Genomic DNA, 27,615 nt, shown 5'->3' on the forward strand with positions numbered 1-27,615 from the left:
ATAGTAATTAAAAAAAAAAAAAAAAAAACACTACAGACTACATACATATTTACAAAAGAGAGGAAATTGCAAAAAGTCCAACAGTAAAATATTTTGGAGCATTTATATCTACCTGCAGTTTAACCAAAAGCTATTGAGACAATTCATGTTTGTAGAAAAAACAGGGACATTTTCTAAAATGAAATAGCAAGTAAAATCTGTACTTTATTGATTCACTTGAACCTTTTAGTGACAAAAGAACAAAATACCTGGTTATAACACTCACAAAAAGTTAGAAACTGAATCATACTGAAAAGCTCATAAAATGTACAGGTAATACAGAGATATTCTTCAGTTATTGGGTCACTTTGTAAGAAGCGCCACATCACGGGTAACTTGCGCGTGTGTGAACGTACCATCGATGTGAAGAGAAACATTGGAATTTTAGAGAGACATATGAGGCCACTGAGTCAACATCTTTTCTCTGAAGTCGTGGTTATTTCAGCGGGACAATGCCAGGCCTCATTCTGCTCCGGTTCCAACAGTGTGGCTTCATAGTCACAGAGTACGTGTGTCTGCCTTCAGTTCACATCTGTCTCCTATTGAAAATGTATGAACGTGTGGGCAAAAGTTCCACTTACAGAAGTACAACAGCAGCCTCTTCCAAATTATATAAAATGATTAAGAAGTATAATCAAAATAAGAGGGGATGAGACACAGGGGCAAATATTCCATATGTTTGTGAATGTGTCGCAGCATCAGCATCTAACTTTGAATATATACTGACAGTCAATAGAAACTTTGAGGTAGAAATGTCTGCATATTTCTACTTGTAGGGGGGTTGTAATTATTCATTGTGGATTTATTGATGACTTAGTGCTCGGGTAGTTGAGATAATGACGAGTTGTCATGTTGTCACAGTTCATTGCACATGGGTTGGTCTCTTTGCAAAAGTGGACCAAATACACATTGAGTAATACTCAGTGGGTATCTGCACAATTTGAGGATTGGTTTTGAAGGCCTATATAAAGGCCCAAAAAAGGCCACCATTGTTAGTCCAGTGAACGGCATCATGCCACGTCTATCACATGAACAACATCTCCGGGCACTGGGTATGGTGGAGGCCGGTTTGAGCTACAGTGATATAGCCAGGCCTATGTATGGGCTTTTCCTAACCCACAATCAGAAACCTGGTTGAACGCCACAACACCACAGGCTCTGTTGATGATAGACCACGTCCAGGGAGAGAGAGAGTGACAACTCCTGACCAGGACCGCTATTGTTGGGACTTTGTGTTTGGCAGGTGCCATTTTCTTTTGTTAAGTTTTTTGTTTTGAAATTATTCTTGAAACTTTAGATTTTTGTTTCTGTATGCCAACATCCTAAACAAATGATTCATATGAAAAAATTCCAGTTTAGGGTTTCAAAATAAAAATTACGTCAAAAAATATGGTCTCAAAGTTTTCATTTACTGTGAGTATATTTACAAAATAATGGTCGCTTGAAAACACTGACACTTTTTTTTTTTTACTTTTGTGAGTCAAACCCAGATTTTTAATTTATTTTTTTAACTTATATTTTTTGTTTCATTTTTGAGATTTAAGAACTCAAACATTTAGAACATAGTGTCACTTGTCATCCTGTATATTGTCCACTTTTTCCATCGATCTTCGCATGTTGCTTACTGTAGTCTTATGATATAAGTAAGTCTCTCCATGTTGTGAATTTCTTCCACAGTGTCTCTCCAATTATTTAGGGTGTGTGTGTGTGTGTGGGGGGGTGTCATCAAACCCAGATTTAAATGAATGAAAAAACACCACATATTTGTTCATTGTAGTCATGCACCTCATGGTGGCACTAGAAGAAAACTCAGGGACATTGAATGTTATAACAGATGTCATGGTAAAGCATTCACTAAAGGTTGAAATATTTCAGCGTGGACTGAAGTGCTGGACCAGCCAACAGATTGGCAGACATTCCCGTCTATACAGCCAGTCACTAGCATGTAAAACCTGAGTATGTCTTAATGCAAGTAGTAAATGCTAATGGCCAGTGCAATTTTTTAGTATATAAAACTGTCAGATGTACAAATGTCCCGGTTGTAAGGCAAACAACTATCAATAAAAATTACAATCATTTCAGCGTTACCCCTTTAAAACTGATGTCAGCCAATAAAGCTGTAAAAATGCATTCCACGCATAAAAAGGATGAAAATAATGTTATATGGTTTCAGCCACCTCTGCACTCTGGAAACCTGTTTCCAGGACGGAGGATGTCTAAACCTGAACCTGGATGGATGAGACATGATATTATCATCAGTCTCTGCTGCAGACTCTGTTGTCTTTCTCCATATGAAAAACACAGCCAGCCCTCCGTCATTGTCATGTGGAGCAGATAGTGTTATCCTAAAGGACTGGAACTATTTATCACCTTCACTTTGATACATATAAGCATGTTGCGTTGTAACACATCTCAGGATAATCTGTGATTTTAATTTACAGCAATATGATTACATAACATGCTCCATCTGTTGCCTCTTGCTAGCACAGGGGGGAGACAAACATGCATATCTTTACACAGACAAGAATCTAATTATTCAATTAGGGACCGTATTGAATGAATAACTGATTCACCACAGTTTACATAATAACAGCACAGATCATTACTGTCTTCGTAATGCAATTTAGGACGACTGTGGAGGGCTCATCATTCATGGGAATGTACACTTTTTGCCCCCATTAACTAGCTGTAATCTCAAAGTGGTACCATTAATATAAATGACTGTGAAGTGAATGGCTTTTAATATGTATTGCATGGCTCGTATTGATGAAATCAAGGGATCACATCATTTGCGTTCACTCGTCCATTAACCAACATATCCTTTCTGACATAAATCTCAGTCCTGGCTCGTAATGGAATTGATTAAGGGCGGCTTCACATTCTGCTTCTGGTGTGAGAAAAGCATGTTGTGTAAGAGAGTGCCTAAAGAAAAAAAAAAGGTGGGGGTTGCTTGTAGTAGGAGGTGCGGAGGGGGTAGAAGTAGACAAAGCCTGCTGAGCTCCAGAGGTTAAGTCCCCCACCACCACCAGGCCCACAGGAATGTGTATGAGAGAGAGTCCTGGAGGCTGCATTGTTGTCTGTGGTGCATCCTGCTCTGCAAACACTGCAGATCTCCTACTCCAAGACTCTGAGGCTTGGACTTGGGAAGCAGCCTGTAATGTGGGAGGTCTGGATACAGAACAGACAAACAAGACATCATGTGAGATATTTGCTGTTTGTTGTGTGAAAGCAGAGAAGAAATCTCTAATGCTGTTGTTTAGTCATGGATGAAGTTTTTTTCTCTCATAGGAAAGTGTTGTGACACTATTTCAACAGTATGAGCAGAATAAACCTGCCCATTGGAAAATGAAAAACTGGGCCGTGGCTGTCACTATCTTATAATTATCATACTTCCCATCTTTATTCTTCCAGTTTTTTTTTTTTTTTTTGTCTCAAGCAAAGCATTTAATGTGTTTCCAGCCTCAGCTTCACTGTCTGGACTTGTCAGGTTTGTTGGGGTTCATGTATTTCAGTCGGTTTCATCTTAGATATCTTACAGCTATTAAACAAAGTGTATAAAAACTGTAAGCACATTCATGGTTGCTAGGAATCAGATCATAATGACTTACTGTACTGTGAATTTTCCTCTGATGACATTTTTGAGGTTTCAAAAACTATGTAGAGATTATCTGTATATTTTGGACTCATACTTACTGCATAATTAATTCATATTTAATTCAAAGCAAAGGAAGTGGAATTAATTTAATAGAATTAATTATTAGTTTGTAAAAAGGGGGTGGGAGTCTATAAGTTATACTTCTTCCCACTCCTTTTCGAGGACCAAAAATTTTGTTTGACTGTGTTGTATGGTTCTGTTATCTGATGATTTTATGTGCTCGAAATAAAACTAAACTAACTAACTAACTAACTAACTAACTAACATAATAATCTAAAACAATAAGGCGATCATGTGATCTGAAGCCAGATTGGTACAACATCTTGTACTGACATCCATGGTTTCCAGATCATGATGTACTCTTCACTCTTACCTCTTGTCATTGCAATACACAAGCCTAATTCAACCAAAATTAAATTAGTTTTGAACCCACAAAGTTGGTTCTTAGCAGAAACCACTACATAGGCTTTCTCCTGACCTGAAGTGTGGACCATTTGTCACATTTGTCATATATACAGGTTAGAAAGAAAGAAAAAATGACAACAATGAAGACGCCTTGAGGAACCAGCAGAAAGCAAACATGCAGTGGCCTGCCAACAAACCTAGTGCTTTGTGGACATTTGTTCATCTCCTGAGTTTCAGGAAAAGCTAAAAAGTAGGATGAGTTGAAAGGCTGGTTTTACTCCAACGCAAGAACATCTGATAAACAAACTAAACAACTTAAGGAGGATTAGAGACTCAGAAAGTTTTTCTGAAAAAAGACCTTATATGTGGGCTGGTTCAGATCTGGTGCTAGTCTCAAACCTGTTTTTTTGCATTTCGATGGCCAAGGAAGCGGCTCTTGATTTTGTTACCACTATTTTAAACAAAGCTGGTCTGAAGAATCTTCAAAGGAGAACATACACCTTAAACTGAGACTAGAGATTTTTTCACCCAGGGAAACTTTTATCATTTACCTGGGATTTTGAAACACCTGTGTTTCCACCAAAATTACTTTGGAAAAAAACTTGCCCTCAACCATCAACTTTACTTGAAAAAGTATCTAGAAGGGGATAGGACTTTTCAGATTCCCCAGAATTCTTGAGGGGTGCACTGATGTTCACCCGCCATGTTTAAACCAGTGTGCATCTGTGTCATTTCCATGCAGATCACATAGTTCTATTTGCTATGTAGTTAAACATATGGACTAGGGATGTATTGATTACCGGTATAACGATTAACCGCGGTAAAATTGCAGACAGTTAGTATTACCATTTAAATTCTAATTATCATGATAACTGTGTTTGATTACTGCACTTTTAGGGGAAAAAAAACCCATGTAAAGATCTGCTTTTATGTCAAATATTTGAGTATAGTTTTAATTTATTACAATTTTAATTTTATATACCTAATATTTGGAACCAATATTCACTTTTAAAGTCTTTGAAAAGGTTTGTTAAGCATCTTTGTGTTATTTATGCAATAAAGTATATATATTTTTCAAATTGGATTTTATACATTTTTTTGTGTTTTCTGGCCTTTTATGTTTTTATAGTAGGTTAAGTGAAAAAAATAATAGGCAGATGATATAGATGAAGTTGTGCTGAACAAAAAGATACCAAACATGGGTATAGTAAACATTTGTTTATATAGTATATAAAGGCAAAATCAAAAGGACTGAAAAATGGCCAAAATAGGCTCATACCACTAAGGGTTAATATTTGAATGTTTCTGCCAACAGAAAGTACATTGTGCCAATTATTTTATTTTATTTGGGGTTTTTTGCTTTTGTTTTTTTTTTTTTTTAAATACAACTTGGATGAGTTATTTCAGTGTGTGTATTAGTACTTTTTGAACATTTTGAGCACAATTTCAACAATACTGCGAAAATAATGATAACCGTGATCATTTTGGTCACAATAACTGTGATATGAAATTTTCATATCGTTACATCCCTAATATGGACCAACAGAATCTTGAGCATCCTCCATCCTGGAGTGTTGTGTCACACAAATGATGATGTGGGCTCATTGGTTGCCATTTATGGCTTCATCGTGCTTGTTTTGCCTTCAGATTCTTCTTACGGCCACCTACTGGACTGGAGGTGTAGTCCAGGTTCTTTTACTGATTTGAATACATTTTCTGGAAATTTCAGATGAAGTCGAAATGCAAACCACACAGATTACTGGGAATTCAGATGTGGCTCTGGCTCAGAAGGTAGAGGGTGGTGTCCAATAATCAGAGGGTTGGCGGTTCGAATGCCGCTCTGTCCTTGTCATGTGCTGTTGTGTCCTTGGGCAAGGCACTTCACCCACGCTACCGTCAGCTGTGGCTACAGATGTAGATCACCACCAATGTGAGAGTGAGTGAATAATGGATAAAAAAATGTAACGTGTTTTGAGTGCCTGAAAAGCACTATAGAAATCCACTCCATTATTATTAGAATTCATTTACCAGGTAAATAAATTCCTGGACATGTTGGTGGAAAAAGGGCAAAAGCCTGCTACATACTATGTGAGAACACTGAAATTTCTTCTCGCTCACAGGGCTGTGGAAACAAAATGACCTAATTTTGTTCCCGGTTTGAGAGTTCTCGTAGCTTGTTCTTGACCAATCATCCAGGCAGAACTTTCTTCTCTTGTGGTGTTCAAGAACTATTGCACGATTGGTCAGAAATTCTAAGTGGTTGTAGATAATGTAGAAAAGCGGAGGACCTCCCACGAGTTCACCACTTCAGTTTCTCGTGAAGTTTCAAGTTTGAATTTCTTGAAATGTCCTGGCCACAATGAACTTTGTTCTTGTTCTTGCCACCTCGAGAAGATGAATAAATTTCTTTCTCCTCATGCAGTATGAAGCAGAATTAATGTTGTCCTTGGTACAAACTTAATACTTGTGACTTGAATGATGCTTTTCTTCTAGCTCAATTTGAGGCTGGCGATTTTTAGATGAAATGTCTATGCAAATCTCGTATGAGGTGCTTTGAGCCACTCACAGTCACTCACGGCCCTGTAAGAATGAATTACTAACTCAGCAGCATCATTACTGTGACTGGGTCCTCCTCTGCTGTACCTAATTGTGTTAAAGTCAGCTTTATTAGTGCTTGTTAATGGTCTTATCAGGAGCTCTCTACTTGAAATGTACATACACTTAAAACAACGATTAACCACAGCAGGACAATTGATTTGTCAAACAGAGTAGTTCTCTCATTTCCCTCGTTGTCTCTCCGCGGGTTATGTGAGGCGTACAAGTGTACTCAGCGGCACTCTTAAGCACTTCTGGTCCCAAGTGAAGGAGCTTGTGTTTTCAGTGTGGTTTCAGACAGGAGGAGTTTGGAGCAGGAGAGGTGTCTGGCTTGACTTTCAGCTCGGCGTGCACAAGCTACACTTCACCTTCCAGCTGCTCTCTGTCCCTTTGGTTCAAGGCAGGGGAGGGAGCAGGGGCCACAGGGAGGGAGAGAGGAGGGGTTTGGGTGGTGGTTGTGTGCCGGAGGGGGGGAATGGACGGGTGGGGGCATGCTCTCGGGCGGACAGGCCCTGGAAATTTCCGTTGTATGTTTCAACTCTTTTCAGGATGGGAGGGGTTTGGAGTTAGAGTCGGAGTTTGGGTTGGGGGGGAGTGGTTGAGTTGGGGTTTGGGGACTTGGCTACAGGCCAGCCACAGCAGGAAGCTTGCTAGTTTCACACGGACAAAAAAAGCAGCCCTGGACACTGCCTAGCTATCTGAGCGCAGCACTCTAGTCATCGCCCAAAAACAGGAACTCAGAAATGCGGTCTGCACGGGTGGTGCACACATTGACTGCTGCTTACTCACAGCTGCGCTCAACATTTATATTTCCTTACTTTATGTTGACAAAGTAAAAGGCACCAGGACAGAGAGGATGCCTTTCCCATTTTTCTTTTTAGCTGAGTCACATCCAGACTTCAGAATGATAATGTTGCTCTCATCAGTTCATACACACCTGACTTTCAGATTGTACCGAGGTAGGATTCATAGCTGATTAGCATTAAATTTAGCGTGTGTCAAGAAGTGTTGTTTACCTAAAGGATTTCCCCTTTAGGCTTCTCACCTGAACTCAATATGTAAACATCCTGATGTACTGAACCCAGACAGGCAATTTATCAGATCTTATTTTACTATATTTACGATATAGGTTCTGACATGGAACTGGATCCAGACTGGTCAAAACTGCCCAAGTCCATATTTGAAATCTGTTGGAAAACCACAACAGTTCCACCAAAACAAACATGGTAATAGTGACATGAAATGTTTGGTTAAAACGAGAGGGATACCGTGAGTTTATTTGTGTTGGCACATTTCCAGCACTGAACCGGAGGCAGGAAGAAGTGGAGCAGAGCAAGAGCCAGCAGGCCCGACAGCAGGCCTGGAGAGCAGGAGGTGCTGCTGTGCATCAGGTGGACGGGATGTGTGTGTGTGTGTGTGTGTGTGTGTGTACATGGTGGGGAGGGGAGGGCTACAGGGGGCAGGTGGACACTGGTGCAGCTTACTGGGGGCTCAGGGCCCCTAGCAGGTGGATGCACAGAGAATAGAAATTAAAAAAAGGAGGGATTAAAGGGATGAAAAGAAGCCAAGGATTACGTGTCTTCTTTTCTCCACCAATGATAGAATACAAGCAAAGGCTCTCATACCGAAACATGCCTGTGTGTTTGGGGGCAAATTAAATGTGATGCTTTTTCAGCCATTCTGGATGATCAGAAACTTTGCATGTTGCAAGTGATTTATAGGTATTAACGTGCATTGTTTTCATTATGCAGTGTGGAATTAGTAAATATTAAGTTAAATTTATTTGGTTGTTTTCACAGGAACAAAACTGCTAAAACATAGCAAAAGAAACATGATAAAATATGTAGAGACGTTAAAAACAACAACTATAATAAATATAGATGGGGTCACAAGATCAATTCAGTGTTCCACATGAGTAAATTCACAGGTGAAAAGGTCTGGTCATTTACTCCTATAAGACAAAATGTCAAATTTGGGGCGTCAACATAATCAATGACATATTGATTAACTTTTTTTTTCAGTTAGTCATCAATAATTTAACCTACAATGCCAGAAAAGAAATGAAAAAAGTGTGCTATAATATGCCTAAATATGACTAAATAACAACAGTCGAAATGGGTTAAATACTGTACATGTACATGATAAATAACGAAAACAAGAAACTGTCAATTCTCTCAGTTGGGAAACAGGAACTAAAGAATATTTGTCCTTTTTTTAATGGTAATTAAAAGTGATCAAAGTGAAAGTGGAGAAATGATGTGTCTCATTTGTTTTTCACATTTGAAAATACTTAAGTACTGAATAGACGTGGTATGTATAATGCTGAATGAAGAGTTAACTTTAACTGTGAGAAACATTTTCGACATTCCTGCCTTCATTCTTTCAGTTACTAGAGAGGTTCTCATCTGAAATAAGTGCATCTTTAATCTACTCTTGTCTGAGAAAAAATGACCATGACCTTACTGAAATTACACTGATATAATCCCTCACCCACGTGCCACACCTACAGACAGTTTGTTTCTACTGTTATGTATTGGTGAACATGTCCTCTGCTGTGGATCATAGTGCACTGCATTATTTATTCATTGCGAGGAACGATAGATGTGGCACAAGCTTCTCCTGAGTATTGTCCATCTGTTAGATGGCCTACTGTACACACTAATGTAATATGTAAGTCCTCAGGAGGCGTACTAATAGCCATTCATGTGTTAACACTTCACACCATTTATCTGTGTAATAACACCGTTACCGTTAATTATAATTAGTGTCTTGTCGTCTCAATGTGATTTATCTGTCCCTGCAGAAGTGCAAGACAAACAGTGAGTAAAGTGTGACCTTAGCAGTTTTATTTGATCACCACTATGCTGACAGCAGTTCACCATCTCACAAGACAACCTCTAACATGGGAAAAACTCAGGTCTAATTGCTCCCTATAAGACACTCTATAATCCGTCTCTGAGGACTGCTGTACACATCATTTTATACAAAGCAACAGATAATTTAATTTCCACCCAGGGAGCTTTCAGCATTAGCCTGTAATAGAAAAGGAAGATTGCTTCCAGATTTCCAACACAAGTGTCTCTGTATCGCTATGATCATAAAATTGGAGCAGCAAAATTAGTTTTCCTCTATTGACTGTTTTTCTTCTCAATAAGAAGAAGGAGGTGATGGTGAAATTGTTCAAACTTCCCCATGGCAGATTCATAAAACTCAGCATGGCCTGGATAATGACTCTTAGTTTTAATATTTAGAATTTTCTACATTTTGGATTAATCTTGAACATAATAAACACAAATGACTTCTATACTGCACTGCACTCTGATGCCTTTACATTACACTGCTTCCATCTGTCTGTGGATGCTGTAATTTATGTTTCACTAAGAGCCATAAAAACCCCTCCTCTCTCCAACAATAAATTATAAGAAAAAGGTGTTAGACTCAGCTGTCGTTTAATGAATTGCAACAAAGTGGATCAGTTGCAGACAGTTTACATAATCGTTTTCTTTGGTAGAAAGACAATACTCTGTTTCAGTGTGAGGAGCAATGCATCACCAGACTATCCTGCATAGACAGATAATAACATGCTTTATCATGTACTGTAATAGTCTACTACTCCAGATAGCTCAACACTGCAACATCTGATCATCTCTAGGGAGTGGATCTGTGTGGCTCACCTCCCATCTTCGTCTTAAAAACACACAGCTGCTACAATAGACTGCAGTGTGGAGGGGTGTCTCACTTTGATCTTTAAATACCCTCTAACGTTAAGGCATGCTCATTGGCTTTGACTTTTTTTTTTTTTTTTTTTTTACAGATGCTATGTAAGATGCAGACGCTCCCCTAGATCCTCCCTTATGCAGCCATAGCACAGCAGAGAATGCGAGAACACCTATCCTCTCTTCTTTTTTTTTTTTTTTTAATTTTTTTCCCTCCTCCAACGCCACTACCATCTGTCCCTTTCTTCCATTTCATGCGCTCAGCCAATATCCACACCCCTCTCATAGCAACAGTACGCCGCCGCCCCCCGCGCCTTGCAGTGGATTTTTTTCTTCCCCAAGATCTGCGCTTCGCACCATGCAGACGGTCCCTTGGCCCTGCCTGACGGTCCAGTGTTCCCCCCTCCCCCACCAGCCGTGCTCCTGTTTCACTCAAAGATGGCGTCGGCTCTAGAGCCCCTAGTCTCTGGCTGCATTTTTCGGCTTGTTGTTGTCTCCGTTTCACACGGGTTTGGCACCTTCTCCTCGGCGGCTCGACACGAAATTCCGGTGAGTAGCAGCGGAAGCCAGATCGGGGACAGGAGGGTTTTTTTTACACGGCCCGCTTTACCCGAGCTTCCATCGGAAACCAGAACCGGACCAGCTCTGGCTTTCTGGGGAACCGCGAGAGGTAGAGGGGAGTGAGGGGTACGGAGGGATGATGATCGCGGAGGTGGGTGGGGGGGTACGGAGGGGGGAGCCGAGGCCTAGCTTCTCCGCTCCAGCGGCCTTGTCTTCCCCGTACCGCAGGCTGTAGCGTTACGTGGGAGGGCGGTTGGTGAAGGGAGGAAGTCAGCGAGGTGGAGACCGCTGGTAAGGACGCGTCTAAGCGGGCAGATGATCCGCGCTCATACCGAAGACTGTGTACGAGGCGGCAGAACATGTAATACTGCAGAATCTGCGGCTGTGATATCTTCATTTTTGCTCTTGCCCGCTAGCCGAGATGGCCGTCTGCAACTTGCATTGTGCCTTTTAGAAGGCCGCGGTCTCACGTTAATATCTACATGACATTCAAAATATCACAATTCGCTGTTAGTGCTCTGGTGTGGGGGTTTGTATTGTCGGAAATATCGGTCGGAGTGGAAAAATGTTGTGTTTTATGACCAGGTGCTGGCTAACCTTTCGTTTCATGCTGTTTACGTTTCGGGTTAGCGAGTAACGTTGGTAACATAATCGTAATGTTAGCTCGTTGGCTAGCTGTTAACGTTAGCTTGCTAAGCAACAGCAGTTAGCGGGAAGGCTTGTTGTCAGATACTTAGCTGCCAATATCATATCAGTGAGAGTAAACAGCACCACAGGAAACAGTTTGGCAGTGCGGCAACTGACTGGGCTTTGATTTTCGGTTAGCCTCTCAGCTAATGTTTGCTAACAGTCTATGTTTTGACTGCATCATGTTTACGTTAGCAACGCAGCTAGCCCCATAGGCAGTTTACCAGTGCAGTTATTGAGTTTGTTTACTTTCCTTACTAACCTCCTCTTTCACCCAATGTATATTATGTTGGTCCCTTGTCAAGTGGTTGTTACAAGTCGTGTGTCTTTGTTAGTTTAAATCAAGTTGTGTATTACATACTGTGTCTTGGCAGGGATGCCTATGGAATCAGACAGTTGTTGTAAAAGTAAAAAGGTGTTAAGAGCTAACAAGTGCCAGTGGAATGGCAGCTCCTCATCATAATTTCAATGTATGTCTCATATATGCACAAATACTTCTGTCCAAAAGGACGATTGGCTTTGTTTATTTTGTGCCAGTGGTGGCACTATAAAATAAGCCACAGTTGTTTAGAAAACCTTTGAAATAGTCAGCATCTCAGTCACACAAATCTATTTCATATTTCATGTTTAAGGTTAATTAATTTGACAATTGTAAGTGGTTGCTTAATGTAAATGTGACTTGTTTTTTGTAATGGTTTGGCTAACAGCTGTCTTTTTTGTCCCTTTATTTTCTGCAGGGTTTGTCAGCTACTGAGGTGTAATAGGCATGAAGGTGATCAGCCCTGGCTGCTCCCTGGGGTGAGATATCTGTTCCGTCCCAGAGCTGAGAAGCCCAGACTGCTGGATGAGTAAAAGGCAGTGAGAAAGTACAAGAGAAGCAGAAGCAATGTGGATCCTACTTTTGCGGAAAGTTGTATTCAGCAGATCACTTTTTACTTTATTTCCCTTACCTTCATTGTTAAAACGCTAATTTAATGTCATGGACACTGTTACCATATATCACTGCTCATAGTGAGCATCGATATGCTTGCCACTGACAAAAACTGACAGTTTTATTGTCCATGTATTCGTACGTTGGGATAGGTGAAGTGGAAACTACATTATTTTTATGACAACCTCCCTCATCTTAAACCTATATTGCATTGTAAGTGTTGTGGGGCTGTCAGTGACTAGTAGAGCTGCTGCTCTTTCCTCTCCCCCTGCTTTCTGCCAGGGACCTTCACCTGGCGGGGGGTCGGTTGACCGGTTTTTACCAGGTGGAGGGTTGGCTCTGGGTTTGTGCTATGGTTAGCTGCTCCCTACCGTGCTGTTCATACTCAGCTTCTGAGGGACTATCTGTGAGACCCCAGGACAAAGGATAGTAAGCAGGTAGAGGGCTAGGAGGAGGAGAAAGAAGAGGCGGCGCTACGGCGCAGGCCAGGAGTTTCCTTGGCTTAGAGTCTCTGTTTTTTTTTTTTGTTTTTTTTTTTGTGCGGTCATTGCGGTAGGGCCCCAGAGCCCCCGCACCCCAACAGACTGCAGCCATGGTGAAACTGGCCAACCCAATGTACACACAATGGATCCTAGAGGCCATCAAAAAGGTGAAAAAGCAGAAGCAGCGACCATCCGAAGAGCGCATTTGCAATGCGGTTAATATGTCCCATGGCCTGGACCGCAAAACGGTTCTAGAACAGTTAGAACTTAGCGTCAAGGATGGCACCATTCTTAAGGTCACCAACAAAGGTCTCAACTCCTACAAGGATCCTGACAACCCAGGACGTTTGGCTTTGCCCAAGCCCAAAGGTGGCAGCTCTGGAGGAGGCGGTGGAGGTGGAGGTGGAGGTGGAGGCGGAGGCGGAGGCGGAGGTGGTGGCGGCAGCAGCAGTGGTAGTGGAGGTTCTCACTCCCATTCAGGGAAGAAACCGGGACTTGACTGGAACAAGCTTATCAAACGGGCACTGGAGGGACTTCATGAGCCTGGTGGTTCCAGTTTAAAGAACATTGAACGGTTTCTGAAGTGCCAGGCTGATGTGGCAGCTTACTTGTCTGGCAGTGGGTCTATGGGAACTGGGCTCTTCCACCAGCAACTGAGGGTGGCCCTTAAGAGGGCTGTGGCCCATGGACGTGTGGCCAAGCAGGGTCCACTGTTCCAGCTAGTGAGTCGCAGCAGCTCGCAGGATGATGGGACTGGGACGGTGTCTTTGGACTCACTGCCGCCTGTCCGCCTGTTGCCCCATGAGAAGGACAAGGTAATGTCTCTGCATGTACATACACAAAAACTAACATATAAAAGAATAGACATCTGAAGTCACAAACACAGATAACACACACTACATTATCACATTGATTTGTACTTGTAATTCTGCATACTTCATGGATGTGGAAGATGTTTTGGGATTTTTTTTTTTTTTAACTTGGCATAAAACACAATTTAGTCTCCTGATTTCTTGGTCGGTGCTGGAAACAGTCATGCTTTTATTGGCAAGAAGTTGTTTTGTAGAAATACGTTATGTGTTTATAAAGATGAATGATCGCAGAGCAGTGTGGTTTGCTGGCATCAGATGTTTCTGATGAGATTACGCACTGTTTATTATGTTGAAACAGCTACTGTTGGTGCTTTGTTGTGCTGTTCCACACCTAGAGTTGTTGTTTACTAAGTGTAAGCATCATCGTCTCCTCCTTTTCAAATTGGTCGCTGCCTACAAAGCTGCAATTTAATCCACCCATGTCAGGTTTTTGTCTGTGTGAATGTCGTTTGTAAGTTTCCATCCAGCATATGGTGTTGCGGTTTACACTTATTTTAGAACTAGCTAAGACATGCAAGTCAACAGTTGTAAGATCAGGCAGCTGCTAGAGTGAGCGTCATTTCTTGTTGTTTTTTGTTTAAGACTTTATCACCACATGTTGTGAGACTAGTGATATTATTTCAGAATACATGCAAAATGAACATCTGTGGACATCAGTATGCAGCTTTCTGGCTGGGTGTAAGGCCCAGGTGTGTGTTTATTGTGGTCCAGGCTGCAGAACATGTATGATGCTGGGTGGGCGGCTGGTGGGCCCGTTTTGAGGAGGAGGAGGAGGTCAGTGCAGAGAGTCACATGGCTCCCAGCCTCCTGCAGGGAGTGTGGACCAGCTGCAGGGCTGCTCCCTGTCAGGAGCTGTCAGGAGATTGGAGGAAGAAAGAAAGAAAGGAAGAAAGGAATCGAGGGAAGGGGAGGAACACAGACAAGAAAGGGAGAGGTGGTCTGTAGTGGTGCCAGAGGAAGAGGCCTGCATGACGCAAGCTACAGGCCTCTGTAACCAGAAGGAGAGGGAGCAGCAGAGACTTAGAGGGAGAAGAAAGCAAGAGAGTCTGAATGAGTTAGAGAGAGAGAGAGAGAGAGAGGAGAGAGAGAGAGAGAGAGAGGGAAAGGCAGACATGCAGGCGACAGAGGAGAGAGGGAACACACCCACTTTTGTAACCTGATCAGAGAGAGCAGTCGGCTGCTAACCTCTGTTTCTAAGGGCCAGGGACATGAACATACACTAACACACTAGCATATCAGCCTGCATGCAAAGGAAGAATCACATCTAGGACACAAACTGGCAAGAATTCAAGCCCAACATTCCCACACACTTGCAACTATGTAAATATACCCACTAGAGCTTCACACCTCTGTCAGTCTAGTGGCCCTTGTTCGGGTCATATGTCAGCCAGGTTATCACCAGTTAATAGACACTGGACTCTAGATTTGTTGTAACCACTGTTTTGACTTCTCTTGGTTTTTACTCTGGCCTCTGCGTGGGTGTGCACATGTTTGTGCAGGTAAAGTAGCTTCAGTAAACACACTTGACGCACACACACACAGTAGGATTAACCTAGAGAGCAGGCTGAAGTCACATGGGGTCTGCCTAACACACTGACCTGGTTGGCTACAGATGGTGCACCTCTTAAGATGACCAGAGATCAGCTTCTCTTCTGCTGACTCAGCTACTCATAGGCCCGCTTCACTGCCTAATTAAACAAAATATAACAAAAAACATAGCAATGTATGAAGGTATATGTGAAATGATAATATATTTGCATTGGAACTACACAATTAATCAAATTGCAGTGTCAGCCTGTACAATTATCTGATTGCAAAAGGCTACAATTTAAGTAAATAAAAAAAGTGTGTATGTGTGAACGTGGTCGCCTGTTTTAATTTTTATTCACTGTCTGAAGAGCTTATGAAAAAGTGAATGACAGTTTCTGTTTAGGTGGTGAAACTTGTACAGTGTGTGGTTACTAGCTGGTCTGTTGACCAGGTGAAATGACTGCCAAAGAGAAAGAAAATGCTAAACTGGTGGCCAACGACAATAAAAACAACCTCTGTGATACAGTGATATATCCATTTCTATGATGTCGACTTTGATAAACATGCAAGTAGATTCATGATTCCATTCGTTTATTACAAATTGCATTATTGTTTACAAAAATTGTAGTGTGACTCATGAATTGTTCAGCCATAATTACATTTCATCAGTTTTTTCAGTACATTCTACCAATGGGAAAAGGTGAATTCTAGTAGGAGCAATTGGCTGTAAATACCACCTTGTTGCATCAGAAAACGTATTCATTCGAGACAATGAATTAAGTGTGTGTACATGAATTGTTTGTGAGACTCATCTTCAGGCCAGATGGATTATGGTACTGCTGCTGCAGCAGTGAGGATGTTGACATTTGTGTCTGGCATTCACACAAGCCTGTTTACTTCTTCCCTGCTTCTTATGATGTTACCTTGATATGTCTCTCCAGAGGATGCAGTCATATTGCGGCTCAATCATGTGTGTTTTGTGCATGACTGTAGTTATATCTATGATGTATATGTTAGTCTGTACTTGTGCGAGTGGCATATCGGTAAAAGAGATAGAATCTCTGCTTGAAAGAGAGAGACGAGTGTTGCATGATCAGTCTTCGCCTTTCTAGTGCTTTTCCACTGGCACATCAGTGCCATATTGCTTTGGATGATCGCTAACAGTTATGATTTCTTAAGAAAGGGGGAGGACAGACAGAGTGTGAGTGAAGGTGGGGGGAGGAAAATCAAAACAAATTGGCTAAGCACCGGCTTTGACCCCATTTGTGGGGAGATTTGTGTACTCTACATGCTGCTGTTTGTGTCACAGCACTCCATTCAAACGGGATCCCAGACCCTATTTCTGTCTCTGTCTCCCCCTCTCTCCCTAATAGGGTGCCATTGCCAGGTCAGAAAGGGGGAGGTGAATGGGGGAGTGAAGTCAACCAAGGGTCATGGATATATAGATGGCAAACCTCATTGCCTCCCTGAGCGCCTGTTAGCAGTATGAGGCTATGGCCATTAGGTGGGATGGGCTTGACGCTGAGCCTTTGTGTGTATATTCGTGTGGGTATTAGTAGTGAGAGTGTGTGCATGATGTTCATCCTGTCATGATAGGCAAGAGCAATCTCCCTGCCCTGCGATTGCCCTCCTCTCAACAGCTGGAGAGGGGTGAAACAGAGTTCTCGATGGCAATGTGCGGTGTCACGGTGAGGACGTGTGAAAAAGGGACTTGTGAACAATGTTCTCACAACAGAAATCCCTATTTGTCCACACTGTGGTGATTTCCCTCCAAATGTTCCACTGACCTTAGAACTGGCTACTGCTAGCATCATGCAGCTAATGGTTCCTATGCCGCTAGTAGACATTACTTACCAAAATGGACGTATTTATTCACTGTAATTCATTGCCCAGATTGAGTTAACCCCAACCAGTCTCCCTTACCTTACATACATTACCCCTGCTTATGTTTGCCCAAGGTGAAAACGGCGTTACAATTCTCACTGAGGACTATGAATACAAAATGCCCCCAGACATCGATTATATGCCTCGGATGCAACTTCCCTCTTCATCTTTCTCTCTCTCACTCTCTCTCTCTCTCTCTGCTGTCCTCTGCTGCGACATCATGCTATGTAGTGAGAGGAAATGAGTTTGTATGTGCTGGGTGGATGTAAAGATTTCTCAGGGTTAGGACAACGCCACAGGAATGCGGTGAAATGACGTAGTTTATTGCCATGAATTGGCCTTGAATCTATTGTTAACTTTTCTTGAATTTCGGATTTAGGATTGGTCCCTTTTCGAAGAAGGTTACACTCGCACAGATTCTTTATTTCTGCCTCAGGTTCCTTGACAGGCGTGCATTGTTTCCAGGAGACTCGGTCTTCGTTGACCTAACATTGATGCTTTAAGTTGAAGCGGCTTGTTCCCTTCTCTTTTGGCATTAGCCAGACGTTGTTTCTGCAGACAATTAACACAGGTGTGCTCCATTTTTAACATTTAGCATTAAAGTTCAGTAGAGAAATAGGAAATCTGTTTGGTGTCTTTTTTTCCTCACTTATCTTTCAAGCCATGCAGATATGTTGTCTTAATGTCATACCTTATTGTTAGACTTCTGCCACATCAGGACAGTTAAGGTGTTTATTTGCCATGTAGTGAAAAAATTAATCAGAAGAAAATGACCCTGAATAACTGAAAAGACTGTCCATGATTTCGTGTATATAGCTGTACTGTTTTTATTTTGTTGTTCTTTTCTAGTGAATGTATTCTCATTTGTCTCTGCTGGCAACAGAAGAACAACCAGGAGCAGAAGCAGCTGGCCTGTAGTCTATAGAAACAGCATTAGCAGTGGTGTCTGTGTCCAGGGGGAGCACTTACCTCAAGCTCACCAGTGACTGTGATGTGAATGGCATTTGGCATGGGAAGTGTAGCTGTGAGGCCTTGCGTATGGCTAACCTCGCCACCCTACAAATCGAGCCAATGTGTTGAGCAGCTGTGGAAGTGACGGCTGGAGCAGGGCCAGGGCGTTCCGTTTGATGCAGTGATTTAGGTTTGTGCACCCTGGCTAACCTCGACTTTTAATGGAAGGTGATGTTTGGCTCAAGCAAGGGTACTTTGGCACAAGACAGGAACAGCTACAGGTGGGCATATGTCACTGGAAAATTTGGACAGGCTTTGGTATTTCAAGGGTTTATTTCGACGCCACATGGATTGCAGTTTTGAAGTTGTTTCTTCCACCTGTCAAGGTATTGTGGACGTTGTTGTGCTCTTATGTGTGTTTTACTATCACTAGGGCTGTTGAAATTCTGTTCTATTTGAAGAGTAATTGTCATACAAATGATTGTGTTGGATGAATTTTGAGCTTATTTATGCCCCTATTATAGCCCTAATAATGGTTCAGTAACACACATAAATCTTATGAAGAAGAGCCATGTATTGGCATTGAACACTGGAACGAACAGATAAGTGACATATCTTTTTTTCTGTATTTCAAATGAAAAAAAAAAATTGCACAGAGCAGATAATAACTAACAGTTAAAAGCACTAATAATTAAAATGTAAAAATAATCTGACTAAAACAGGCTATAACCTTGTCATCAATGATTCAGTGTCATGTAGTCACAACACATGATTATATCAAGTCACTTCACAAATTCAGGTCAAGTTACTGACAAACTATTAGTGGCACTAACTCTCCACCCAGGTTCCATCAGACCTTAGCAGGATGCAACACAATGCCAGATTTCAGATACATATCAGGTGGTGGAAAATTATGTGAAAATTGTGATGGAAATATGATGTGTTTGTGTTTATGCAGGTGAATGGAAATGATTATGACGAGTTTGTGCAACGTTTATCGTCAGCTCATAGATCATGATCAGATTATAATGTAATGCTTGTGATTGCACACTACTCACACAAAGTTGGATGATCCCACCGTTTTGTAGGGGACCTAATGACTTTGGGAACACAGCTATAAGGTTATGTATGTTTGTGTGTCAGCTCCATTTGCATGTCCGGCAATGGTGATCAATGAGTTTGGAACTGAGGTGGGGGCAGCCATAAGGGAAGTGTGTTACTGGAGGTGGTTGCTGAGATTGGACTCCCATTTTAATGAGAACCTTGAGTTGAGATGAGACAAGGACAACAGCAAAGCTTTGCTCTCTTTCCCTTTCCTCTTATTGCTCTTTACCTTTTCTCCCACCACTCCTCATTTCTCTTTATCCTTTCATTCTTTTTTCCATTGTTCTCTACTTCCTGTCTCGCTCTCATATCTTCTGCTTTTGGATAGGAGCAGCTAGTAATAGGAAAAGGAAAACCGGGCCACCAGTAGTTCTTTTTGCTCTATTATATCCCCAAACAAGGGCTCAGACAATACCGCATGCTGCCTCTGGTATTAATTTCCACTATTTGGAAACAAAATGCAGGATTCTTCCACCCTGAGAGAGGCTAAACTGGAGCACAGTGCTACAGGATATGAAGTGTATCTAACAATGTTCTGCTTAAGTGATCCAGAAAGAGGACTCAAAAGACTCGGAGCAGGCTACCTTTGCTTGTGTGTCTGTTTGTGGGTGTGGATGCAGAGGAACCTGTAATGTGTGAGCTGTGTTTGTATGGCTTAAAGGTGGCGTTTCAAGTCCACCCAGTCAATTCAGCTGGTTACTAACCGTTGCTTTGAGGCGTGTCCGTTTGGCTCTGTGCCACATTTTGTTCTTGAATCCTCCTTACAAGAAGACCACACACCAAAACCCGAACACGCATGTTTAAAATAAACCCACGCATGTATACAGACACACAAATAAACACACCTCAAGTCAAATGTCGGCCATGACACTTAACTCAGTCTGTCTGTCGATGTGAGAAATTTCTGGAGTGTCACTGTGTTGTAAGAGCAGTCCTGGCAGCCAGCACCGGCGGAGGTAGAAAAAGCTGAAACAGGGAGGGAAAATAGTTCTCAGGAGGAATTTGAGGATTGTGTTTCGCTGTTCCAATATCCCTGTCATGAAGGATTAGCTTTTCATTTTTTAGTATCTGTTGGGGATTAATTTACAGTGGCAGCCAGTAACTGAAGCCACACTGTAATGTACATCTCTATACAAGGTGTCTCTGTGAAAGGCGGCGCTCACTCCTGGCTTGTGTTTACTTGAGCGGTTGACCTCCTCCACCAGGGAAAGGGTTAAGCGTCAGGAATGATTGAGGTGTTGGTCGCACGCAGGCTGCTCAGAGGACTGCTGCTGCAGTTTTTCTCCCTTTTCTTACGCTTTCCATTTTCTTCACTCTCCTGCCCTCTGGATTCTTACTTGTCCTTGCTCTGTTTTTTTTTTGGTTATTTTTTTTTTTTTACACTATTCATCTTTTCTTCACTGTGATTTCATTAACCGACTAACGGTTTACGTTCCCATTGTAAGGTTTGTTTTGACACCCTCAAGTATATCGTGAAACACCATTTTACATTATTTTTACCCTGTTAGAATGTAAAATGGTCTCAGAAATGGAGCATGAGTGATCCATTTATCCACAGGTAAAGCTTTATCTTTCATTTTCCACTTGTCGCCATTTATCTGCCTCTCTCTTCACATCTTCCACTTTGTAACTCTGCCCTCTCTGTTTACCTCTTTTTTTTTTTTCCCCCTCATGCCTTGCTGCCTCACTCCATACCTTTGTTTCTCTTTCTCTCCATGTCCCTGTGCAATGTTGGGTGGGTGGTTGAGGGGTAGGGGGGGTGTTGGAAGCAGCCTGAGTCAGAAGGAAATGAACCCAATAAATCAAACTCTTGTCCCTGTCTCCTCTCTGCCAGGACCTGCTGCCTACCCAGCGTTCTGCAGCTTCGTGCACTTGCACCGCTGTCCAACAGGAAACCTCCTAACACCAGCTTCACTCGCTGTCATGTTGTTGTTTTTGCATCTAAATAAATTATTAGGTGCTCCTAAGTGAATCTGGAAAAAAATGTTTCGACCTTGGTTGGGTGTATGCAAAGTTTTTCCAACATTCTCAAATCTGACGATAATTGATTTCAAAGTGCGTTGGGCATTCTCAGCGAATTCAATGTAGGGATGTACTTGAGAATAAACACAAACATGCGCAAACAGTGGGTTTTTGTCTGCAGTTTACAGGTTCTGAACTGAGTGGGAGGGACACTCTGTTGACAACAAAACAAGCTTCATAAAGATAATGTTGTACAGGTTGAAGGTCTACTATCATAATAGTCTAGGCACCCACTTGTAGGACTATTCTGTTATGCAATGTGAGTTGTATTCAGATTTCCTGCTGCAAAGAGGTGTTTCAAGTATTTGAAGTGGTAAAAGAAACTATTTAGTTCCTGTGTGTAAAGCCATAAAGATTATCGTAAGTTTTTATTGTGTTACAGCTGTGGATTAGTTAGACTTCTTTCCTGATAAGACAAAGTGGAAATGACAATCTGCAGTGTCATTTTTATTCAGTGAAAATACTTAAGAGGAAAGTAAGGATTAAGCTTTTTTCTTAAGCATTGTGTAAGTAATTTTTTTTTTTTGCCAGATTCTGAATTCGGCTGAGGTCTGGATTTTGACTTGAGAGATGTTTCTATTTTAAAGCAGTTTCCTGTAAAGCTGTGGTTTCATCTTTGAGTATATGCCTCTATGGAACATACTGTACCTTCTCCTGTGTGTGGCAGATCTTTTTGCAGATTTCGCTACATTTGAGTTGCCCTCTATATTCATAAACCTTTGGGGGGGGGGGGGGTGCTGCAACTGACAAGCACCCCCCGCAGTGTGATGCTACCATGCAGTGTTTTTGCTGACATGCAGTGTGTGATACTCACCAAACACGTTCTGACTGATAGCCAAAAAGTGCCACATGTCATTAGATCACAGATCCTTCCTCTGCTTTGTGTTGGAGTCCAATACACAGCGCTCACAAACACAAGCCCAGATGTCAAGTCGGTCATTCAATAGTGGCTGGTCTCTTTGCTGCTCTGCCATAAATCTGGGAATGTTGAAGCACTCAGGCAGCAGATGTTGTGTACACAGTGTGTCCCGTCTCAGCCACAGAACCCTGTAACTCCTTCAGTGTCCGTCAGTACTGCTGCTTTCACACACCCACACACAAACTCTGATTCAATGCTCCTGGCCTAATAGCAGCACTGCCATCATTTTTCCTGTGATGTTGATGGTATTCAGTACCTTGATGTTGTTTTCTACCTGTTGTGTGACTGACACTTCACCTTCAGATTTGTTTGGAAAGTACTGCTTTTTTGTTTTTTTTGGGTCCAAAAAATTGATAACTAGTGTTTGAATGTTCAAGGTGTGCTCATTTACTGGTCATATGTTGTACCTTCATTCTGCAGTTATATTTCAGATATAATTCTGCAACTACAAATAACTTACCCGTGTTGTTTATTTGAGTAATTGAATGTCAAAAATAGATGGGTTATTTTCTGTACTATATTGGTAAATGTGATCTCTTAATTAGAGATCTACTGATATGGGTTTTTCTAAGGCCGATAGCGATTTATTTATTTATTTATTTTAAATTTGGTCAGTTGATGGCCAATATCGACAAACGATATTTGAGGCCGATATTTAAGGATGATTTTTTTTTTTTTTAAGCACATTGACTGTCAAATACAATTGAAATTAAACGAGTAATACATGTACACATAGAACTCTTTTAACATTCATTGAACTTCAAGTGCTGCCCACACAGGTGCCTGATCAATATTTTACAACATTTTTACTACTGATCAAATATTGGCTTTCAAAAAAAATTAAGGCCAATGGCAGATATTGAAAAAAAAATCTATACATCGGCCAGCCGATATATCGGTCTACCTCTACTCCTAATGACTTTACAATGGTCTGAAAATGACCAAAAATCCTATTATTGCTTCCTGCTGCCTCCAGTTATGTATTTAAATACATTTTTTATTGCTATACAACAGGGTTTTTTTCTTGGCTGAAAGTGACTTGGAGGTTGTACCAACCTGACCCTGTGTGGCTCAAATGTTTTATAAGCAGTGTACTTTAAAAGTTTTGATAATTAATGATTGATGACTCTTATTTCGTACATGCAAAGTCAGGTAATATGACAATTTAATGCGTACTGATTATTTTGTTATTTCCACCATGCACTTGAGACATTCAGTATTTGTTGATTCAGTATTTGTTGATTTGTTGTTGTTGTATTTGTTGATGAATCAGCATATTAAATCTTTGGTGCCAGACGGGAAAGTTTAAAAGCCTCCTTTCTACATCTGTGAAGTAATATTTCTCATTAGTAAAGAAAATTACAGTGCCACTATGTCACTGGAATGCCCCAAACGCTGCTACAAAGTCACTGAATGCGGTACTTGTTAGAAAATAGTGTTTTTCCATGAGGAGCGAGAGCTGGAGGTGGCACAAAATGTCATTAGATGTTGCCACCTCATAATTCTCTATGCAGAAAAATCTAAACACAGTGATTAATTTTATTACTAAATATCAGTTTGAAAAGCATGAAATATGCAAATTTAAGAATCTGCAGATTAGGTGTTCTGCGTGGAAAATGTGAAAATAATCAATTAATTTATATTTAATTGATTCATTATTGCTTCTCTGTTTAGTTTTGTTGAAATTGTTGAAGTTTCAACAATTTTGTTTTACAACAAAAGGAGAGAGTATTCTAAGATACACACCCAATGTCAAACCTGCTCTAAAAATGCACAAAAAGAGCTGTGTTTCCATTACATTGAAACTGTTTTCTGATACTGCGGGAAAAAAAATTCATTTGGCAAAGGACTATGTATGAAATTGTAAATATTGCTGAGCTGAAAGATAACAGCAGTTAGACTGCTGAATGCATCTCTGTTGTAAACTAAGCAGGAAATGACTTCAGTTACACTCTGAGGTAGCTGCAAGCAAGCACTTCCCCCACAGGACGTCCAGGCCTGGCCCCTCCCACTAGTGCTAGAGTTGACATGAAGTGCACCTGCACTGCTTGAGGGATGTGATTTTTCAGCTTTATTGTAAATACGAGTACTGTGTGGTGTCTTATAGTATGTTAAATGTTGCCCTGCCTTTTGTTTTCCTGGACACAAAGCAGGCTTAAGCTCAGGCCTGTGCGCATCAGATAATGTGTTTGTTTTGTGTCTGAGAACACACCTGCTGACACGGTTTGCATGTCTGAAGACACACTTAAAGATTTATGAAGCCCCGGAACTGAATGTTTGATGGCATGTTTGAGAATAAGTGTCAAAATGGGACACACTGCAGAGGAATTAAACAGGAAAGTCGTCAACCAGTACAAGCAAAGCAAAGCGAGTTGTGGCTTATGATCACACAATGCCAAAGTCGGTAGAGACACTGACACATGATGCAGCTTCTAACACAACATGTCTTATGAATTATACAAAGTCACTCATCACAGTAGCGCTCATATTGTTCATTATTCTAAAGTCTCTGTTCTCAGATCAACACACACCATGGTGTCACTGTAGGTTTCAGTCCTTTGTAAGCTTGTTAATACACACGACGACAGTCATCCACTTGATTCAGGGCACACAAGGCCCTTTTGTTGTTTTCATTTGTACAATAAAGCTGTTACGTTGAATGACAGTCTCAACTCAGTCTCCTCTCTGCCATGTCCTCTTTTCTCTTGGTTCAGCCGGTGGCAGAGCCCATCCCCATCTGCAGCTTCTGTTTGGGGACCAAGGAGCAGAATCGTGATAAGAAGCCAGAGGAGCTCATCTCCTGCGCCGACTGTGGAAACAGTGGTAAGTGATTCTTAATTACTAGTAGGAGCTGAGCATTAAAAGCATCGTAGATACAGTCGAGTCTTTGAAATGGCTGCACCTTTCCCAGTTATGTGGATAAAAATGGCCACAGGTAGGTAGAGGCTGCAATTAGCTGCCTGTGTCATGTACATCTGTAAAAGAAACGCAGTTGTCATATGGTGGCACTGCATCTGAAAGCACTCTAATGCTTCTCATATTGTCTTGAAGAAAATGTCTTTTGCAAGAAAAAATCAGACACATCCCAAAAAGGAGCTAACTAGAGGAAGTTGCCCATTAAGTGTATGTATACGATGGGGCTTCAAAAAGTTTGTGCAAAAGGGACAGTTGGGAAAAATTTAATTATTATTAAATTATGATGTTTGTTATGCTCCATCTAGGTCAATACACTTCTGCAAGCATTCATACCAGCCTTTAAGTTCATCTGTGTGAAATTGAAGGCCTTGAAATTTAAACTATGTTAGAGCTCTTTTTATTTAGTAAGAGCATCACAAAAAAACTCCGAACTGTTACAGATTGCCCTTTTGAGGAAAAAACTAAGATATAATCATATTTTTCTTGTGATTTTTGTCTAACTAGAGATGATGTATTCCTGCTAAGGTCTGACATTCACTTTGTGAATGCAGAGGAAACATGGTTGCTCTTCTTTCCTCTGTGGGTTTGTGTCCCAGACAAGGCCGTCTTGTTTGCTACTCTTCAAACGGTGCAAAAGCACATCTCTGACAGATTGTCATTTATGTTTGAACACTCTCTTTGCAGCCAGGTTGGATTCAGTGAACGCTTTCAATTCCAAAAGGAGCTTTCTTTTTCCCTCCCTCTATAGTGATGCAAGTGGGTCACAGCTGTCAGTCAATAGTGACAAAAAATAGAGTGTGATGTTGACGCACTTGTTTGTGTATGCGTGTCTACCTACCTGCAGGCCACCCGTCCTGTCTCAAGTTCTCCCCAGAGCTCACAGCGAGAGTCAAGGCGCTGTGGTGGCAGTGCATTGAATGCAAGACTTGCAGCAGCTGTCAGGATCAAGGAAAGAATGCGGTGAGTGGATGAGTGAATATGGCGGACTGGCAGCCTAACAGTGTCTGTGCCAGATAGAGATGCTGACAGATATATCTGCAGATCTGGGATTGAGCTGTTTTAGTCTCCACAATTTCACTCTTTTCTCTTATTGTCAAGTGAGGAATCATTGTTATTCATGTGTTTGTAAGGAAATAAAATGTGCATACACTCTAGATGCCTGATAAAGAAGGAACGTAAAAGAACAAACCCACACAAATATCAACTGTGGATATAGTCACTTTAGGCTCTTGATGTCGTATCTGAGTGAAGAGGTGTTTGAGACCCGTAGATCTGACTTTTGTAGGTTACAGTGCTTCTATATTAAAGTGTGTTACTGCCACTTGATTCAAATCCATCTAAAGCCTGTGTGTCTGTTTATAGGACAACATGTTGTTTTGCGATTCCTGTGACCGGGGCTTCCACATGGAATGCTGTGATCCTCCCCTCATGCGGATGCCAAAAGGTAATGATAATTATAATACCCTCACTGATATTTGGACTAAATGATTAACCTCTCTCAAGGGTCTTTGCCTCCAGATCTAAACAAGCACCTAATGCCCAACCATTAAGCGCTAATGTATTAGATGTCTCCCAGAGCGTGCTGATATCAGCGCTGACGTCTGTCTTGTCTAATCCACTTCAGTGTATGTGAAACTCTTTGCCTCTATCTTTTTTCCCAGGCATGTGGATTTGTCAAATCTGCCAACCGAGGAAAAAGGGAAAGAAGCTTTTACATGAAAAGGCAGCACAAATCAAACGGCGCTACAATGCACCGCTGGGACGGCCCAAGAACAGGTACAGAGATGTCTCGAACTAATAATATCTTGCGCTCTGTCAGTTGACATGTAGCAGTTTTTTCTGCAGACCAGACATTATTTAACCTCCTTTGACCCACAGGGTGCTTTCACAGGTCTCAGAAGTCTTAAAGTCTGGAATTTTGAAACACTGTTTTCCAGAACTTGAGAAGTCTGGAATTTTGTGTCAAAGTCCTAATAATAAAGTATGGAAAAAAGTTTCTCTCATAGTTGAATTCTAGAGTATGCACAAAGGCACATAATCTTGTAAGATAAGAAATACATGATGAAAGTATATAAAATAAAAAATGTGATATAGTTACTCTAACCGGTTGGCACTGGCATGATTCTAGTGTAACTTGTTTGTGTAATATCCATGCACTTTTGTAATTTTCATATGTTTTGAAAACGTTTCATCGGTAAAACATAATTTCTTGCAAATTATGCATTCATTTATTCATAATTATTAAAATGGAGTGTTCTACTACACACAATTGGTACAGTCTCAACCAAAATGGGCATGCAAGTATAAAAGTACATAATGTCAAGTTCTTGGGGGCGGGGGGATAGC

At 41.3% G+C, this 27,615-nt stretch overlaps 1 protein-coding gene across 1 annotated transcript in view; it reads left to right on the forward strand.

Moving 5' to 3' along the window:
• The first annotated feature begins 10,814 nt into the window (after positions 1 to 10,814).
• kat6a (K(lysine) acetyltransferase 6A) overlaps positions 10,815 to 27,615 on the forward strand; it is a 31,565-nt gene continuing 14,764 nt past the window's right edge. The window contains 6 exon segments of the mRNA XM_030142526.1: positions 10,815 to 10,959; positions 12,396 to 13,886; positions 25,068 to 25,176; positions 26,114 to 26,229; positions 26,632 to 26,713; positions 26,931 to 27,045. Coding sequence (XP_029998386.1) covers positions 13,182 to 13,886; positions 25,068 to 25,176; positions 26,114 to 26,229; positions 26,632 to 26,713; positions 26,931 to 27,045 — 1,127 coding nt within the window. The 5' untranslated portion in view covers positions 10,815 to 10,959; positions 12,396 to 13,181.

The sequence above is a fragment of the Sphaeramia orbicularis genome, chromosome 9 (assembly GCF_902148855.1).
Source record: "Sphaeramia orbicularis chromosome 9, fSphaOr1.1, whole genome shotgun sequence".
Lineage (NCBI taxonomy): Eukaryota > Metazoa > Chordata > Actinopteri > Kurtiformes > Apogonidae > Sphaeramia > Sphaeramia orbicularis.